The 19,691-nt window shown below is 40.0% G+C and overlaps 1 protein-coding gene across 1 annotated transcript in view; it reads right to left on the bottom strand.

The window, feature by feature from the left end:
• Positions 1–19,287: 19,287 nt before the first annotated feature.
• LOC150077710 (retinaldehyde-binding protein 1-like) overlaps positions 19,288–19,691 on the bottom strand; it is a 54,747-nt gene continuing 54,343 nt past the window's right edge. Inside the window, exon 5 of the mRNA XM_090384241.1 lies at positions 19,288–19,527. Coding sequence (XP_090240367.1) covers positions 19,315–19,527 — 213 coding nt within the window. The 3' untranslated portion in view covers positions 19,288–19,314. The remainder of the gene's footprint in view (positions 19,528–19,691) is intronic.

Genomic DNA, 19,691 nt, shown 5'->3' with positions numbered 1-19,691 from the left:
CTTAACTCTTAACTGTATGCTTCCCAAAATCTCACTTAATATTTATCTATCTTCCATGCAGTCCTTTGCAATTACATAGAGGTAAAGTCGTTGTTTAACCACTTACTTCTGGGGATTTGGATCTTACCGCTAATACAACGTGTGGCCAGTGACTTTCTGCTCTGCATCGGGTCCTCCATTGGTTTGGGAACGTTCATCTGGAATTCTAAACTTTGCCAGGGACACTTTCCGCTTTGACGATCATCCTGGTGTCGTATCCTTCTTTGCTGTGCCGGATCATTCTGTAGGAGCCGCTTCTCATCACTTTATTTCTACAGGACGGTATGGTGTTCTTCTCGCTGTCCTCCTTTCAAATATATCTCTCGGTGGACGCTTTCGGACTTCTGTGATTCGTCTCGAGAAAGTTCCCCTTTCTGTAACTCATCTATACTTCATTAAAACTATCAGAATTTAGTGAACTCACCATAACTGGTTCTACTGGTGGATCGCTTCCGGGGACTGTTTCCTGGGCCTATCTTTCCAAAAAATCACTCTCGAAGAAAACTTTATCATCTTCCGAAAAACTTTATTATCTCCAAAAAAAACTTTATCACATCTCGAAAAATCATCTCCGAAAAACTTCATCACATATCTAAAACATCTTATCACATTTTCCACCCCCTTTTGCACGCGCTCTTCCCCTTTTATTTCCCAAAACCTAGTAACGCCCCTCCTTTCCTCGACCAATCATTTCTATCTGACCATCATCGTCCCCTTCCGGTGTAGAGATAACTTCCGTTTCTAGAGAATTCTCGAATATTCTGGAAATGACCAGAATTTTCTGGAGCTCGGTACCCATCCGGAAATCATCTGCGTCCATTTTCTTGATTCGTCTCGCCTTATTATAAAATGACCACACCTGCTCTGTTTGCAGTAAACAAGAGCGCCCCCGCTGGTACCCCTATTGTCATCTCTGGACCAAACCGTCCCTTGCCATACTATCAGTTGACCCCCCACTGTTCCGTCTTGCTATCTTCGCTTGCTGTTTCCGGTGTGGGCACTGATCGTATATCTGTTTCTAATGTTTTTCTTCAAGGTATATTTGCTTGTACATTAAATTTAACCTTCTCTTAAATTAATTCCATTAGCGCGAGACCCATTATCTTAAACACTATTTGTGATTTTAAGTGTTTTCTTTTGTGGTTTACAATATCACTATCTAGCGTTCTTTCTTAAACTATATTTAAATTTAACTTGTAAGACTTCGTGTCTTACAATATCTTCTCTTAGTGAGGATGAAATCGATTTCATTAGTTGTTGATCCATTTGGACTCTTCCATGTCCACTTTCTGTTCACCCTTTTCTTGAAAAAAAGTGTTCATTACCGATAATCCTTGAGATTCAGCAAATTCCACAAGCCTTTCACCTCTTTCATTTCTTTCACCAATTCCAAAATTTCCTATAATACCCCTTTCTGCGCTGTTTTGTCTTTTTTCAACATTAGCATTGAAGTTCCCATAATAATAGTGTAGTGGGTTTTCTGCTCTTCTAGAAGACTCTCAATTTCAGTGTACATTTCTTCAACCTCTTCCTATCATGGCTCGATGTTGGTGCACAAATCATTATAACCTTTAGCGTGTACCTCTTAGAAATCTTGAGTATTAGTCTTTACACCCTTGGTGATGTACTTTTTAATTTCAAAATGTTGGTTTTTAAATCTTTATGGACCAGAAACCCAACTCCACCTTCACTCCTTTCACTGTTTCCATTGGTGTACAGCAGATTTCCACTTGATAAACGTATAAGTGATTCATTTCTTCTTCTTGTTTCAGCCAAACTGATATTCCAATTCTCATTTTCTAATTCCTTTTCCAGCTCTGATATCCTGTCTTCACCGATGAGTGATCGTACGTTATAACAGGCCAAGTTCAGTTACCGTGCATGGCAGCCTGGTCGTACCCAGAGATTCTTAGCACCCTCTGCTTCCACTCTGATCCTCTAGCTGCCGTAAGAGGGGGAGTGAAAGCTGCTAGGGACTGAGGGCCATTTATTTTGTCGTGCTGTCATATGCTGGAGAGCTTGATCTTTTTCTCTTCACGCTGACCAAGCGTCTTGAAGAGAACCACTCTACACGTTCTTTGCCACCTAAGTGACGTAACAGGGCTTACCATCGAGAAGGTGTGCATGAGTGGATTTTAGGGAGGTAGGCCAACCGGACTTCTCCTAAATCTTCTGTAATAGAGAGATATTGGATCCATCAGTGTTTTAGGCTGAGTGTCTGATAACACACAGGATACCTGTTCGCCTCTAAGCTCCTTGTTGTGTAGGTGTTCACAATATGAGATATAACTTAAACGATGCCGCCTTTGCATATTTTTGCTAATTCAATGTTTAGCTGCAGACTAATATGATGCATTTGCACTAACTTGTACGTAATCTAAATCTCTCGCAGCCTGAGGCTAAAGCCCTTGATATGTTTCAGTCTTAATTTATATTATACACCATCAGGCATCTATCATATTGTATGGTTATACTTCATAACTCTTTTATCATCATTGCATCACTTGGGTACCTATCCACCCACCGAACAAAGGCCAGATAAACGTTTTTCTTCCAGAAAATCGCTCGACGAGTTTGCGCCGTTTCAAAGTCTTTCTAGATATCGTAAGTTCTAATATTAAGTTTTCTTTGCTGCCCCTGCGAAAGTTCCCAGGGTGGGATTAGTGACTGCGGGCACGATTGTTCTTGGTTTTTTTTTTTTTTTTTTTTCAAAATGAGTTTTTATATAGGTGAGAGGACCTTGGAATTCACTCTGGATGCAGAGTATGAACCAAGACAAGTGATTGAGGGTTTAGCGAAATGCGTAAATTTATCCAGATTGCATGGGGTTTACTCTCCTGCCCTTGAGGAAATACCTGGTAGTTTCTAAAGACTGTGTGACAAGAAACACATTACTGAGGGGCTTCCCTTTTGAAAACCAAGTGAATCACCCTCATTTGGTAGGTAGTATTTGGAAATATATCACTATAGAGCGGTATCCAGTCGAAATGCCGAATACATATCTAAAAACTTCATTAGAAGCATATGGTAAAGTCTCTAGAATATAAATGCATGCGAGGGAGGGCTTTCCAGAGTTGTATACAGGAAACGTTACAGTGCAAATTGAAATGAGGAAGCCGGTTCCAAATATTATCTATGTTATGGGGAATCGACTACTTGTGAAGTACAGGGGGGTAGAGAAGAAATGCGGTAGCTTGGAGGTGCGAATTGAACGCAAGGGCGTTGTTTTAATTGCAAATAAGTGAGGCACATTAGTAGTGCTACTCCAAAGCATGCAAAAATTGGGGGGAGACAAGCCACAACGCGGGCAGCTGCTCAGTTAGATCATATGCAGATGCCATCAGAGGAGGGGAAGAAAAAGGAGGCGAAGAGAATTCGAAAGAGGGAAACATGGTTATTCTAAAGCCACAGGGAGCCACAAAAAAGATACCCTCACTAAAACCAGCGAACTTAATAACAGGAATAGAGGAGGGGAAAAGGGCTATTGATATAAGACAAGACACCCCCCACTTTAATGGAAACAGAGAAAATAGCAAGAGGTCGAAAGTGGGAGGAAAACAAAGACGAAGATAGTCTAGGGGGAAAAGGAAAAAGAGAGGCAAATTGTAGAAAAGGGAAAGGACATAATAGAAGATCTGAATGAGTTAAGGTCAGACGACTCCGAAACAGAAGGGACATTAGGCGAGGGAAGAGACAAGTTACTGGGGGTGGAGCATTTAAAGAAACAAGTAGGATTGTAAACATTAACTATTAAGTTAGCAGAATGGGAGCAGCAGCTAGTGAAGCCTAGAATAGTGTTAAAGCCTACCCAGGAAGGCAAACTAGGCAACATTCAATTCATGTGGAGGGACATATTTTTAGGAAATTTGTTGGGAGAGACGTTACTGGGAATAGTTCAGCAGTTAAACAATTCCCGAATTTCATGGTTATTAGGGCATGAACAAGAGTTAGGCAGGACCTTGTATTCTTTAAGCATATCTCTAACACAATAGATAAACATTTCTAAGGTAAAACGAATTGTATCTATATTGTAATCATTGGCACTTGGAATATACGAGGCTTTGCTCAAGGGCAGGCTCAGCATCATGTATGGAGAAGCATGTTGTTACTAGGTATAAAGATTTTATTCATTCAAGAAAGTCACTTTTTTAACAGTGTCCAAGTGCGAAATTTCCAGAGCAGATACAAATGTCTAAGTTTCTTGAGTTTTGTTTGGCTCAAGGAATGCCAAGGGGGGTAGGCATCATAGTCTTACCGCCAATTATAGGAAAATTCTGCAATCTTCAAAGGGACATAGAAGGGAGAATAATCTGCATTGACTGGAGACTAGGGTTGCACACAATAAGACTGATGAATGCATATGCAACAAACACCGCTCTAGAGCGGAGGCGGATATTTAGTAGCTTACATCTTTTTATGTTGGGGGCCAGATTGATTATACTAGGAGGAGACTGGAACTGTGTGCTAGACCCAGATAAGGACAATACAGGTACCGGAAATCTAACAAGAGGTACAGGAGGCAGCTCCTTGGAGTTCAACAGTTTGTGCTCAAAGCACGACCTAATAGATATATGGATAAATAAATATCCCATAAGTCATGGTGCAACCTGGTGGAACGGTAGGGACCCGCATTGACCGGTTCTATGTCCCAAGCAAGATGGCAGACAAGGTAAATAGGGTAAGACATATTAACATTTCGGGACCCCTCCCAATAACAGATCACAAATTAGCCATAATGGACTTTCCATTAAGCTTAACTGTAGAACAGGGGAAGGGCACCTGGAGGTTAAACCCGGTGCTCTTGCAAGGTGACCCGCAGGACTTTAAAGGATTAACCCACCATTTGAGAAATTCCAATTACTGGACAGAAGGAAGCTGGGCGAACTACAAAAATGCAATGAAAACAGCTTTTCAAAAACTAACAGGGGAAAAGAACATGGAAAGTAGGAGGGAGCTAAGGAATCTCTATGAAGTTCGGAGACTCTTAAAATCTTGTTAGGATGGAGTGGGAGAAAGGGAAATACAAAAGTAATTTCTGTCGCTATTAGAGAGGCAGGCAGAAAACGAAGCTGTCCAGATGCGCATATGTTATAGAAAAGCAGATAAGTCATCTGATTTCTTTTTCAAGCAATTCAACAGATCACACAGAGACAGCAGTCTAATCCATCAAATACAGGAAGGCCCACACCAATATCAGAACACCAGTGACATTGTTAAGTGTTTTGCACTTGTTTACAAGCAAATTTATACAGCATTTAGAGGACCAGCTTTACTAGAGGGCTGGGAAATACCAGGATTTTTGGCAGTTCTTAGACAAGAACAAGATCAACCTATCTCGCTGAGTAAACTGTCATTAGCATTGAAAGAAAGGAGGTAAAGCGCCAGGTCCAGATGGGCTAACAGTTGAGTTTTATAAAAAGTACTGGAAGGAAATTGGGCCAGTCTTGGCCGTCATTTTCTTCAAATATTTTTCGGAAGGGGTAGTCCCGGAAGAATTTATAGAAGCCCAAACCATATTTCTTAAAAAAAAACAGGGTAAAACGGGGAAAGAAGTGGGTGAATGGAGGCCAGTGTCACTGCTTAATTCAGTTTATAAGTTGTATGCCAAAGTGCTTAACGCCTGACTTAAAAGGCACTTAGGGCACATTATTGGTCCCAATCAAACATATGATCGGTCCCAATCAAACATTTGATCGGTCCCAATCAAACAAGATTCATGATATCTGTCATTTCTAAAAGATTTGCAAGGATATTGTAAGCAGAAACAATACAGTGTAGTGGTGGCTGTACTTGATTTGGCAAAGGCATTCGATAAGCTTTCCCATGAGTACCTAAGAAATTTGCCGTACACAGTCCGAATGAGTTCTTTGCTAAGAACAGCTATCATACGTCTGTACAAATGGGCATAAACTACTCTCTTGATTAACGGTTACAGCTCAGAGCAAATAAAACAGGAACGGGGGATTAGACAGGGGTGTCCACGGGGCTGTGCACTATTCTCGTTGGCATTAGAACCCATATTAAGGCAATTAACCCTTTCTAAAAACATCAGCGGGGTTCATCTTCCTGGCCCACACTCTAATTGCAAATATGTAGCACATGCGGATGACGTGATCCTAACTTTAGCGGATAGCAATTCTCTACGAAGAGCGCTGGATACTTTCAGTCATTTCAGCTTATCTAGTGGTCTATGTTTAAACAAAAGCAAGACCAAATGCCAACAGTGGGGAATTGAGATTCCAGTACAATTGCCAGCAGGTCTCACAGTCTCGACAGCGCCTATAACTATCCTTGGGGTACCTTTTGCGAAATGTCCGGCAGTATCGTCCCGGCAATTACTAGACTCTTGGGAGGACGCTCTGTCAGAGTGGAATCTGGAGATGCTACCTTTCTCCGGAAGGGTGTGTATTATGTGGACGATTCTGGTACCGATTTTGATGAACATTGTGTCAATTACATCATTCAATTACTACACGCAGAGAAAGTTAACTCGAAGACTATTTACGTTTTTCTGGAACAGCAGACAGCAAGAAGTGACGCGGCAGAGGCTATATGCAGGAAGTGTGAGGGGGTCTATGTAGTACCACGGTTAAAGTGGTTAAGGTGGGCATATGTGTTAAAGCACATTCGGACTGCCCTATGTGGAGCCCTTGCAGCCGCTGCCTTAGTAAAGTATAATATGGGGAGGTTTATTGAATTGTTAGGAAAGGAACATACTGGTCCAACAGTAGAGATAATAACCCCTTTTTATAAATTGGTGATCAAACATTTACAAGAGTTATCTGCAGGGGGCTTGTACCTGGGAAACAAGCTCAAAATTTCAGAAATATATTGGAAGTTATCCGATATGAATGTACCGCCAGTACCGGTGCCACGTAGCTGGATGAGACTGGACACGACTCAGATGTTGAGGAACCTACAACATCATATAGGTTATGAGTCGCGAAAAGACGTGGCATGGAGGATAATGCACGGGCACTTGCTAGTGGAGATGAATAAAGCCAAATTTCGAGGGCATATGAATGTTCAGTGTTTATACTGTAAGACGTGTGAAACAGTGGAATATGCATTCTTCTCTTGTCCGGTTATTCAGCGCATCTGGCTCGGTGTGCATGAAACAATGGGAATACAGCGCTTGACCGGAGAACAAGTACTATTTTTACAGTTTCCGGTCCCAATTTCCAGAGCGACGCACATCCTTATATACCTCTTAAATGAAGGTAAATATATGAGGCTTGGAAAATCACGAAAAGAAAAGAAGGCTCTATAGTGGAGGTGTCAAAATGCGCTCTTCGAATGATGCATGCTGCAATAAGATTTTTGGTACTAGAGTTACTACAACTTGGAAAGCAAAGATTTTTACAATTATGGTGTTTCCCCTCACCTTTATGTCGGCTAATAGATAACAACATATATGTGCAGCTTAGATGGTAATGATCAGTCTAGACTGGGGGAGTGTATGTACCAACCAGATTAGCTTAGTTATTAGAGGAAAGGGGCCAAGTCAGCTGCAGGCATTTGGTCTCTCTCCCCTATGTACGGAGGCTGAGCTTTGAAAGCTGCATGTAGTAAAAGGAGTGTGGAAGAGGGGGACAACGCCAGAATCCATGTAGTGCAAGCGAACTCCAGGCGGCCGCCAACCTGGTGGTCACATGGACTGAGCCTTCCTCGGAGTGTGTCAGTGGGAGAGTGAGCAGCCCAACTGGGTTGAGGTATATAGATATGAGTGGATAAGGGTGACTGTCTCTTTCTGCCCATTACAGGGTTTTTTTTTTTTTTTTTTTTTAAGCCATACAGGCCACTAGGTAGTTCCAAAGCAGGATCCATATAGGGTTTTTGATGGGTTAATTCCATAGAAATATCTGGAAACTGGAAAACATGTCTGATCTAACCAGCACGCCTACCTACCCACAATGAAGGCTAAAGAGCCAGAAACGGCACCGGAAGGATGGGGAGAATTTAATCATCTTTGCAGTACTCTAAGTGGGTAATAACAGTCCACGTCAAGGGCACGCATTGCCCAGTCGGGTCATTGACCTTTAAGTTTGTGTGAATTACAACTAACTATCCATTTCATTTTTCTACGACATCTTTTCCTCTCCATCTCTTACTCACTTTCCTACCTCTTTTTTTTCTTTGCTCAGTCTAATAGAGATATTGAGGATAACTGCTATCTTCATCCAATACTATTTTCAAAAACGGTGCCTTCTGGGGGGCCTGATGGCCACTGAGTTTCCTCGAACAACAATCTTCTCTACTGGGGACGCGTTGCCTATTCGAGGAATATATGAGCTTTAATTGTGAGTCAAAGGCGCAACTGTCCCTTTCTTCCTTCTATGGCATTTCCTTCTTCTACCTCTTCTACTGTCACCTTCCTACATCTTTATCTCTTTTCTAAGTCTAATAGAGATAGTATGAGGGTAACTGAGAACTTTATCCCATACCATATTTCAAAACGGCACCAGGGGGAACCTGATGATGTTCGGTGTTTCCAAGAATAGGTAACAACAGCCTTCTCCACTGGGGAACTGTTGCCTATTCGAGGAGTGTTTGAGTGGTATGAGTTGAAGAAGTTACTGTCGCTTTCATTCTTATACACCGTTTCTTTTCATCTTCCACTCTTACTATTACGTTCCCTTTAATTTTTTGCTTTTCTAAGTCTAATAGGGACAATGGATAGTAGTTATTATCCCACACATATACAAAAGAGCCCTGAAACGGTGCCATCTGGGTGCTGGTATCCGCTGAGAATAAATAACAATAGTCTTCTCCTTTGGTGAAGCGTTACTTATTCGAAGTAGTGCAATATCGTGGCAACTCGTTGTGAAGATATTCACAATATGAGATATAAATTAAACGATGCCGCTTTTGCATATTTTTGCTAACTCAGAGTTTAGCTGCGTACTAATATGATGCATTTGCACTAAATTGTACAATACGTGTATTTAAAACACAGATACAGTTACTTTAGTCCAGTAAAAGACGCTCGGAAAAACTATGGAGATAGTTTATAGTGACAGGTCAGAACGTGCACAGCGTGCATATGAGTATTTGTTTCTAGTTTATACTCGGGCGCAATCACCAGGTCAGTGGAGTTTACAATAAATTACCGATACAAACATTAATCGTATTTAGCAGTCATGGGCTTGAATCCCACACCACCAATTTTTTTTTTTTTTTTTTTTTAAGGTCCTAGCCACCGAAATCTCAGGAAATTAGGTGGCAGGACCTGCCAGAGTGCATATAAGCTACTGGGTTCCTGGTCTGCCTCCACGGGACGGAGGTGGGGCAACGTTGGGCCCCAGTTGGGGTTTAGCGGCTAAACGACCAGAAGAACAAACGGTATATGACATTAAACGATCCAAAACCCACACACTTTTAAATCTCTGGCATTTACAGCGTACTGTAACACACCACAGCGTACTGTAAACTACGCGGAGATGGGGGAAACCCCTGGTGCCGCTGGACCCTAAACATACACTTACACTTACCACCAAAGAAAGCGTGCTACTGCACGCTCTCTCTCTCTCTCTTGACTACTTTTTATGATTTTAGACGAATCATCCGCTTATGCCATATTGGGCAGTAATATTTTATAAATTGCGTCTGTTCTGAGGTCTTTTTGCTGGATGAAAAACCCGAATTTCCCGAGAAACACTATTCTTACCTCCCCTCAGACCGACTAACTAAGCCACGTAGCGAAAAAGATGCATAAAAATTCTTTGTGTCGTTGACGGGATTCGAACTCAGATCTTTCCACGTGGTGTGGGGAGGACGGTGATTATACTGTTACCCACTTAGAGTCCTTGTGTTACCCGAGAGTGCTGTAGACGAGTGAAGAAAGGCAATAATGCTGACGTTATAATTTTACAAAATGAAGGTAATGCTTGAACAAGATTTTCCTGTGGATGAAACCTTTTTACTAAATATTTCAGAACAATTTCTATGATATTAAACATTAAACAAAAGAAACTAAAAAAAAAAAACAAGAAAATTTAATTGCATGGGTTGGAGATTGAGAAGACGAAAGAAGACGTTTATTGACATTAAACTTCAACTAATGTAGATTGTGTAATTTTCAGGCCTTGTGAAGGAAAGTTCTTCCAGAAAACGGAAGTTGACTGAATAAATGAGGCAGAAGAAAAGTTGGTTCTGTAAGATCGAAGTTAGACAATACAGTTGACCAGTGCAGCACGTGTTCATACTACTTTGAAAAAGAGAGAGAGCGGGAATTATAGGAGCCAATTCAGAACAATTGTGCCCATGGAAGCCAATGGAGAAGAACAGTGGCTCCGCTGCAGAATTAACAGGGGATCATCATTATAAAGAATTGGTAGTGGATATTCGAGAAGCTGTAGAGAAGACAAAAGATGACATTTATTGACATTAAACTTCAACTAGTGTAGATTATGTAATTTTCAGGCCTTGTGAAGGAAGATTGTTCCAGAAAACGCAAGTTGAATGAATAAATGAGGCAGAAGGAAAGTTCGTTCTGTAAGATCGATGTGGGACTATACAGTTGATCGGTGCAGCAAGCTGTTTAAGCAGAGCAAGGTTTCTCAAACTTGAAGATGAAATGCAAAATGCTATCAACAGCAAAACTATGGTTAGGAGCAGTTGTGACAGGGGTATGAACGAGCACGCTGATTGGCTGAGGAATATGAACGAGCGCTCTGATTGGCTGTTAATTTGATGGGCGTACCCTGTTCTGATTGGCTGTTGAGTCAAGATGGAATTTTTTATTTTCGTTCTTATTTCGCTCCCTAGATAGCGCTGAATATTTTTTAAGTTTTTATTTTACTCCCTGGATGGCGCTGCGTATTTTTTTTATTTTTATTTTACTTTCCCGAAGCTCAAATCCATGTCATCATTACTGGTGGTCTGGTGCTTATCCCCACAGTTATAAGAATAAGAATGTGTAAATGTGCCTGTTATAGTTAAGTGTGTGAGTGTGACGTCAAGAGACCTGTATTCTGCAATGAATTGTGGGGCCCTTCCATCGCAGGGGTGGGTGGAGATCTTGTTTATTTCTTGTTTCTCTGTACCTGAAACAAAAAGTTTTTTTTTATTTATTTAATTTCCAATGCTGATACTATTGGAAATAAATGCAGTGTTGTTGTTAGGCCATTTTACCAGTGAGAATCTGAAATTAATGATTTTTTATTTTATTTAATTTTATGTAATTTTGATGATTAAATATATATTTTTACCCACAGGGTGGAGCCATCTATCGGTCCTTTCTGTAAGCTGAAAAGTGAGAAACTGAAATTAAGCATATTTTTATTTTATTTAATTTATGTGTTTTGATGATTAAATATATATATATATATATATACCCTAACTAAGTATGGTGGTATGGTGGCGCCAGCTACCGATCCTTTCTACAAGCTGAAAAGTGAGAATCTGAAATTAATGATTTTTTTTTATGTTTATATATATATATATATATATATGTATATATTTACCGTAACTAAGTATGGTGGCACCATCTATCGATCCGTTCTGCAAGTCGAAAAACGTTTTTTTCCTTCTTATTCTTGAATGTAGTCTTTTTATTTCCTATGTTGACAATAGTGAAATTATAGTAATCCTATAATACCGTGATAAATCTGACTAAAAAATGAATAGCAAATGCTTAGAAAATGGTACTCACCTTGTATAAATCTGTAATAATTTTTTTTTTTTAGTAGATGGTGGCTAAATTTAAGTTGAAAGAAGCATTAAAAAGAACTAAGGCGGGGAATGGGGTGAAAATATTTTAAACAGATTTTAAAATGTGAGCAAGGAAGTAGAAATGCAGATCTCCAATCCTTGGCTGTCATAAAGAGGTTAAAAGACGTGAATGAAAAAAAGAGAGAAGACCGGTGGTGCCAATAGTCGTTACCAGAAACTTTCGTTGAATAAACCGTCACCAGTTGGCAAATGGGAAAGAAGTGAGCGCGTGTTGTATTTAAAGTTTATCTATACTCTCGTGATGCTCTTTTTGACACGTGGGAACTTTAGCCGCGAGAGGTTCCAAGCCAGTGAAAGGTTGAAGGGAAGTTTAGCGTTAATAATGTTGAGATCGAAATGGTGTCGGTACCATTCGATGGTGAGGGCTTCATATTGAAGAATTCCGTAGCTCGATCTAAGTTTAATAATAGTGATGGCAGAGTCAACAAGGGGGGTGTGGTTGTGGGTTATAGCGTGGATTGTTAACTCAGTGCAGGATTGACTTGTCCTGAAACTGTTGAAATGGTAGTATGCGCGGGTATTGGAAGTTGGGGAAGAACCAAATTTGGTGGTAGTGCTGCCGATGTAACAGGTGTTGTAGTTTGATTGGAATTTTATGGGATATATTATATTATTGAGATCGTTGATAGGATATTTGTGTGAATCTTTATAAGAATTAAATAGGAAACCTAGTTTATTGTAATTGCAGAAAGTGAGGTCGGTATCTTTGAATGTACGTCGGAATTGTGCTGCAAGTTCACTACGGTAAGGGAGAACTATACGAGTATCTGTCTTGTTACTGTGTGTGGTGGGGTTATTAATACTGTTTTTAACGGTGGATATTGTGTGTTGGATGAGTTGAGGGTGGTAGCTCCTGGCTATGAATTTATCAGTAAGTTATTGAAGTTCATTGTGTAGATCGTTTTGTGAAGAGCTGAATTTGAGAGCATTGTAGATTTGGTTGTGTAGGACGGCTTTTTTGGTACTAAGGGGATGATGTGAAGTGAAATGTACATATTTACCGGTGTGCATGTTTTTTCTGAAAATCTTGGTATTTAAATTTGTGTCTGTTGTATAAATAGTGAGATTAAGAAAATAAATCTGGTTATCTGTTGCGATTTCGAGGGTAAGGTTTAGTCTGTCATGTATTGTATTGAATTTTAAAAAAAGATTGTCTATGGTTGTTCTTTTGCCTATTATTACCCTCGAAATCGCAACGAACAACCAGGTTAATTTTCTTAATCTCACTATTTATACAATAGACACAAATTTAAATACCAAGATTTTCAGAAAAAACACGCACACCGGTAAATATCTACATTTCACTTCACATCATCCCCTTAGTACCAAAAAAAATTATTGCAGATTTATACAAGGTGAGTACCGTTTTCTAAGCATTTACTATTCATTTTTTTCCCTAAGTTGTTACTATTTGCCTCCCATGTTTAGAGACACACTTTGCTTTTGAAAAAAAAAAAAAAACCTAAAAAGTAAAGATTTTGTGTTCTGTACTACTTTGGTGTTTAAATTTATTTACCAGTGCTGTGAACGGTTATTCCAATATGCAACCTGAATTTAAACCATTTGCTGAATGTTGGTTTAGCATTAGCATTAGTAGAGGCATTTGATGCAAGAAAGCAAGCTTATGCAGCATCAGCCAAAAAAAAAAAAAACACCACTCCCATTTCACCCCTCCGTTCGTTCGAAATACCTGTCCAGCTCAGCCTTAAATTTGTTTAGGCTATTAACTTCCACAACAAGTGATGGAAATCTGTTCCACCAACCAACTACCCGCTGGCTAAAGGCAAAGTTCCGCACATCTATCCTACATCTGTCTTTCCTCAATTTGAATTTATGCACTCTCATTCTGAGCGAGAGGAAGAATCCCATCAGCATTGAGCATGCTCAAACCATTCAAGGCTTTATACACCTCTATCAGATCACCTCGCTGGTGCCTAGTCTCCGGACACTGTAATTTGCAAAACTTAAGCCTTTCTTCGTAAGAGCACCCCTTTGTTCCATTCTCTAATCTTGTTGCCCTTTCTGTACTCGTTCCAGCAGCTCTACATCTTTCTTGAAATGAGGCCTCCAGACCTGTATACAGTACTCAAGGTGTGGCCTGACCCTTGCCTTATACAAGGGAATAATCACCTCCTTATCCCTGCTAGAAAAATTCCTGTATATCATTGACAAGACACCATGAGCTACTCTTGCATCCCGTCTACATCGGTCAGAGAACTTCATATCTGTCTGCACAATTACCCCCAGGTCCTTTTCATTCTCCACCACTGTCAGTGTAGTACCCCAGAGTTGATACGTTGCTCTGGGGTTGCTGTTTCCCATATGTAGTACTTTACATTTGTCAATGTTAAACTTCATTTGCCACCTCTCAGCCCATCTGCTCAACCTTTCCAGATCCTGTTGCAGCAGCATAGCGTCAGGTGTCCTTAACAACCCTGCCAACTTTTGTATCGTCTGCAAAGTTGGACATTAAGCTTGATATACCATCATCAATATTATTTATAAATACAGAAAACAATAATGGACCCAACACTGAACCCTGAGGGACTCCACTAATAACATCAGTCCAAGTTTAGTCTGGATACGGACGTGTTGTCAATACAAGCATAACATTAACCTTTCAATATCTCTACTTTCAGACCTAATGGATATTTTTCAATATGGAATTGCTTTAGTGTTAGTTTTAAAAATAATAAATATTTTTCTATTGCTTATTTGTTTATATGTATTTTCAGAGAGAAAAACGGATAGTCAAACACTTGTTTTTCTCTCATCAATTCTATAAGGGGAATGGTTTATTGAACTCGTTACTCTTGTCTTGTATGGCATCCTCCTTTTTTCTCAACAACTTGAGAGGTTGTTTGTTGAGAAAGGAGGCGGATGCCCCCCGAAAGCTACAATCATTGTTTTATCGCTTTTTATTTTCGTATTTTATTGTATTTTAACATTTTCGTAATAAATTTTATTTTATTTTATAGTAAATATTATTTTACAGTATCTACTGTATCGCTTGGTACATTTTATTATATTTATATTTTATATTTTTACAGTATTTAACTATTTTAATCAAAACGGTTAGTGTATTTATATAAATTTGTGATATGAATATTTGTAATGTGATTGCCAAGAGAGATTAGAAGTCAGGGTAATCCCCAAAAGAGATATCATCTTGCCTAGCAATCGGATTGTCACAAAAGATAAGCATAGGCGCAGAAGGATCCTGTTTGCAAGATATAAGGCAAGACTGAGTTACAGAAGGATTGAAATCAACGAAGTTGTCTTTGCCCCACTGGAGAATTACATGGAGATCGGCATTTAAGGAATTGGTAACGGATATTGGAGAAGTTGAAGGTGATTGAGCAGAGCACGTTTCCAGAAAGCGAAAGTGCAATTCAATGTCTGTCATTGGCAAAACAGGATAGGATTTCCTGGCAATGGAAGAGGATCATTAATATAGAAGAGATAAAGATTGTAGGAAAGAACTGAACCTTGGGGGGACACCAACATTATTTGAGAAGTAAGAAGACAGAGAGCCATCTTCCATAACCCTAAGTGAGCGATTAGAAAGAAAACTGGATAAACAAATACAAAATCAGGTCGAAAACAACAAGAAGCTTGTGTTTAGAAGGCATTTATGCCAAACGAAGCCTTTGAGACGTCTAGAGCGACTGTTTGTGTTTCACAGAACATATCCATTTAATTTGTCCATAAATAGGTAACATAAACCAGAATATCACCAGTGGATTGACACTGGCGGAATCCATACTGCGATCGTTAATCAGGTGGAAGGTTTCTAGGTAGTTTAAGAGTTGGCGTGTAATTGATTTCTGCATTACTTACAAAGAACAGGATTAATTTCAGGAGCACAGGTTTTGAGAATAAATGGAGAAAAAACCAACAGCACATGGAGCTATCTTAGCATCAAGATTCGTCAAAATCCTTCTGACTTCCTTATGATGGAGAAATACCATCAGCACCTCGAGCTTTCTAAGCATCAAAATTCGTCAAAATGCTTCTGACATCCGTTTGACGGAAGACCACAGGTGGCCTTGAATGGAGCTTGTTGTGAATGGGGCGAGGTGTTTTACAAAGATCATTAATACACGAGTCGGAAGAAAAATGGGATGCTAGCAGATCAGCTTTATCCTTGGACGAAGTGACAACAGAATCATTTGGTTGTTTCAGAGGTGGAAGCAGAGATGGACAAAAGTTGCGGCCAATAGCTTTGGCAAAAGGCCAGGATGCTCGGCTACAATTAGGGAAAGAAGTAAATTTTCTACTCTTAGCCAGTTCAAAATCTAGTTTGGACTGATTAATAACTGCTTTACAATTGTTGCGAGCTTTGGTGCAGGCAGAAAAGGAAACTGAAGAATTGGAATCAGGCCGATTACGATATGCAACATTCTTCTCCTCAACGGCCTGAGCGCATTTATTTGAAAACCAAGGTTTAGATAAAGGACGATATTTTAAAGTGGAGTGTGGGATAAAGGATTCCATTCCTACAATAATAATTTCACCGACACGATCGAAACAAACGTTGACAGAAGTTTTGAAACAGTTGTCCAACCAAGGAAAAGATGAAAAGAAATCTCGCAGGTCATCCCATTTGCATTCTTGTAATGCCAAACAACACGACGCTGGTAATAGTCATGAGATAATGGCTCCATTGGAGAAGAGACAATCACCAAGTTGTGATCTGAGGTGCCTAAAGGACCACTCACTTCGACTGCGTATTTAGAAGGGTTGTTTTTGAGAAAAAGATCAAGTGTGTTGGCTGTTGGTTAGGAATATCCGGTATTCTTGTAGGTAAATATACAGTCTGTGCATGGTACATTTCTCAGCATCCGGAACAGCTGGGTCCGTGATATTAGAAAATGGAAGCCAGCTGGAGATGTGAACATTAAAATCACCAAGGAAAATTACATCACTGTTAACAAAGTTGGACTGCAGAAAGTCAAGTTGCAAAGAGAGGAAGTCGAAGAACTCCAAGTGATTTGTGGAGTTGGTAGAACGGTAGAGACAACAGACGGATTTGATAGAATGTGGTAGAGAGATTTTAAGCCGGAGAAGATCGAAAAGAGGAGATTCAAAATTATCAAATCACTGACAGGGAATGTCGAACGGAGATATGCACAACTACCACCTTTGAAGCGAACTGAATCATACAGTGAATAACGTGGGCAACTGAAATTAGCAGTAGTTGATTCAACCGATAACTGAGATTCTGTCAGAAAAATTGCATGGGGTTTGGCAGACTGCAAGTGGAAATGGACATTGTTGCGATTAGAACTACTGAGACTGAGTATATTTGTGAAATGAAATGGGAAGTGTTTGGGAGGTTTCGATCTTTTCGCAGATAAGCTTGCTCTATTAGTTTGACAATTCATTGTGTATTCAATAGTAAGAAAAAGTGAGTCGGACATGCTGTATGAAGTAATGAAATTTTTAGATATAGTGCACACATGGTAAGAATGTACCTAGATCCTTGACCTAAAGTGGCCTCGACAATGCCTCCCGCATACACACTACTCGGACTCCCTCCAGTCACTATCTGGCAGAGTAGAGGTAGGAAGAATATGCAGTAGCTGATCCGGAAGACTCCTAAAGAGCCAATAGATAAGTTCCGTTGTACTAACTAGCGTCCAGCCTGCGAACACCGTTTTAGAACTGTACCCTCGAAATGTAAGGAAGATTGTATCTCGCCATTATGTCCATCATAACCGTAAAAGTCATCAGTCATACTGCATGATGGAAGAGATGGGGTACTTTTGACCGGAACTTAGCTGTGGAGACTAAACATGGGTTCCACCACTTCAAGCCTCCAATAAGCAAAGTGGTGGTATTGCACCGGTTGATGAGAGTCTTCTACCACCTAGTATTGCCTGGTAACACTGCGGGGTGGTAATCCTCCATATGGCGTGGGCACCACACCTCAACCCCTGCTAACATTGGTTTACACCTGGGTGGTCACCTACAGTTTGCTTGTGCATGGGGGTTATACCAAATATTACTAATAATCCCACCATCGTGAAGGTGCAGGCAGAGGATTTGGCTGTCACAGGTCGTCCGGACTTCGCCGAAATTGGCTCCAGTTGACTTCAGTGTTACGCGAATATCAGTTCTATCAGCGTATTAGACTCGAAGGTAGCAAGTACAGCTTGTCTGGCATACCTGAAAGAATGTCTGTGGCAAACTCAAGGACCAAATTGAAGTGCACGAACAAGACAAAGACCGCTTTCCGAATGTGGTCTGCTGCCTATCGACCTTAGGAGAAGCCTTTGTTGACCGAACATTTAAGAAAGAAGCGACTTGTTTGGGCTACATCGCATGTTTCATGGTTTCCTGGACAAAAGGGCAAGGGGACACCGTCATCTTTTCTGACGAATCTAAATTTAACCTACATGGCTCGGATGGGAAGCGATATATCAGAAGACGAAAATCAGAGGCACACCATCCTGACTGCCTAACACCGACTGTAAAGTTCCCTGCCAGTCAGATGGTCTGGTGATGCATATAAAGAAAAGTGATGGGGCGAATTACGTTTATTAACGGAACGGTGAATTCAGAAACCTACACTGCTATCTTGGAGGAGTGCCTGAAACCCTCCATTAGGGACCATCACAGAGACGTCCAAAACTGCATTTTTCAACAGGACTTTATGACATAACAAAATTCGTAAGTTTTATGCTATTGGTAAGTCTCACAAGTCTGAAAACATATTTACACCAATGTTTTTCCTCGTTTTTCTTCCCTACTGTGCAGCCATACCTCAGAAATGCTGGCATTACAGTGTTGGACTGACCCGGCAACAGTCCACATGTGAACCTCATTGAAAATTGCTGGTACGTAATGTCGTTTAAAATTGCTCAGAAGAAACCAACAAGTAAGTTTCAGCTGAAGAAGAGCATTTTAAGTGTGCGGCACCACGAAATTGGACAACCGTATATCCAGAAGCTGATTAACTCTATGCGAGATCGTTGCAAGGTTGTAATTGCAGCTCGAGTAGGAACAACAAAATATTGAGGACTTATTTTGCAGAACATAACACTATAACGTTAAATTGTCATTTCAGTTTGTTCAAGTAAATGCAATAAAATGTATGTTTGGTTGTCGTGATTTCTCATATTTCCATTAATTAAGCATTTTACACTTAGGAAAGATATTTATGGCAAGTAGGTATATCAGGTGGAGTCTTTTTATTGGATTTCATTCACGGAGATATATATTCCAATTAAGAAATGCATTTCGAACATTTCTGCAACCTATAGTGCAGCGCAAAACACATTATTTGCAAAATTTACAAGTGATGCAGTTTTTTTATCCACCACTGCACCTACAGCGATAAACAAAATTATCTGTACATGTTCTCATTTGCATTTGGGCCAATTGCTTGAGCTGCACAATTTCAATTCGATTTTGCAACTCGATTGTAATTTAATATTGGCTTTAATTTAGCTTTATATATAATTTAGCTAAATCTGAATGGAGAAAGATCTTCCTATCGGGGAAAGATGGTGAGTGTTTTGCACTCGATAATGATTTTCACGGATCATTGATGCCATCGGTTGCTAATTCATCCTTGGTGGTTGGGTAGCCATATTTCTCGAACGAACTACACTCACTGCACCATTTCAGTATTTTTTCATACAATGCCATTCCATCGAGAGGCTCCAAAGTGCCCCCATACTCTGATGGCAAACAGCATGGTGGGATATATTGATGTAAAGAATTGAAGTCACTTCCGTGAAGAACAAACTGAAAATAAGAAGAAAAAAAAATGGATTAAAAGACAGAAAGTTACAGAGAGCTAAAATAATTTAAAATTCAAAGAAAAACTTAATAGTGCATTGAGAAAAGTAGACATATCATATAAAAGAGAAATCATGGGAGTCTTAAGTATTCTGTTCTTATTTGCTGTT

This window comes from Mastigoproctus giganteus, chromosome 11, assembly GCF_048544385.1.
Source record: "Mastigoproctus giganteus isolate SK-2022 chromosome 11, ASM4854438v1, whole genome shotgun sequence".
Taxonomy (NCBI): domain Eukaryota; kingdom Metazoa; phylum Arthropoda; class Arachnida; order Uropygi; family Thelyphonidae; genus Mastigoproctus; species Mastigoproctus giganteus.
This window is presented reverse-complemented; position numbering and strand designations above follow the sequence as displayed.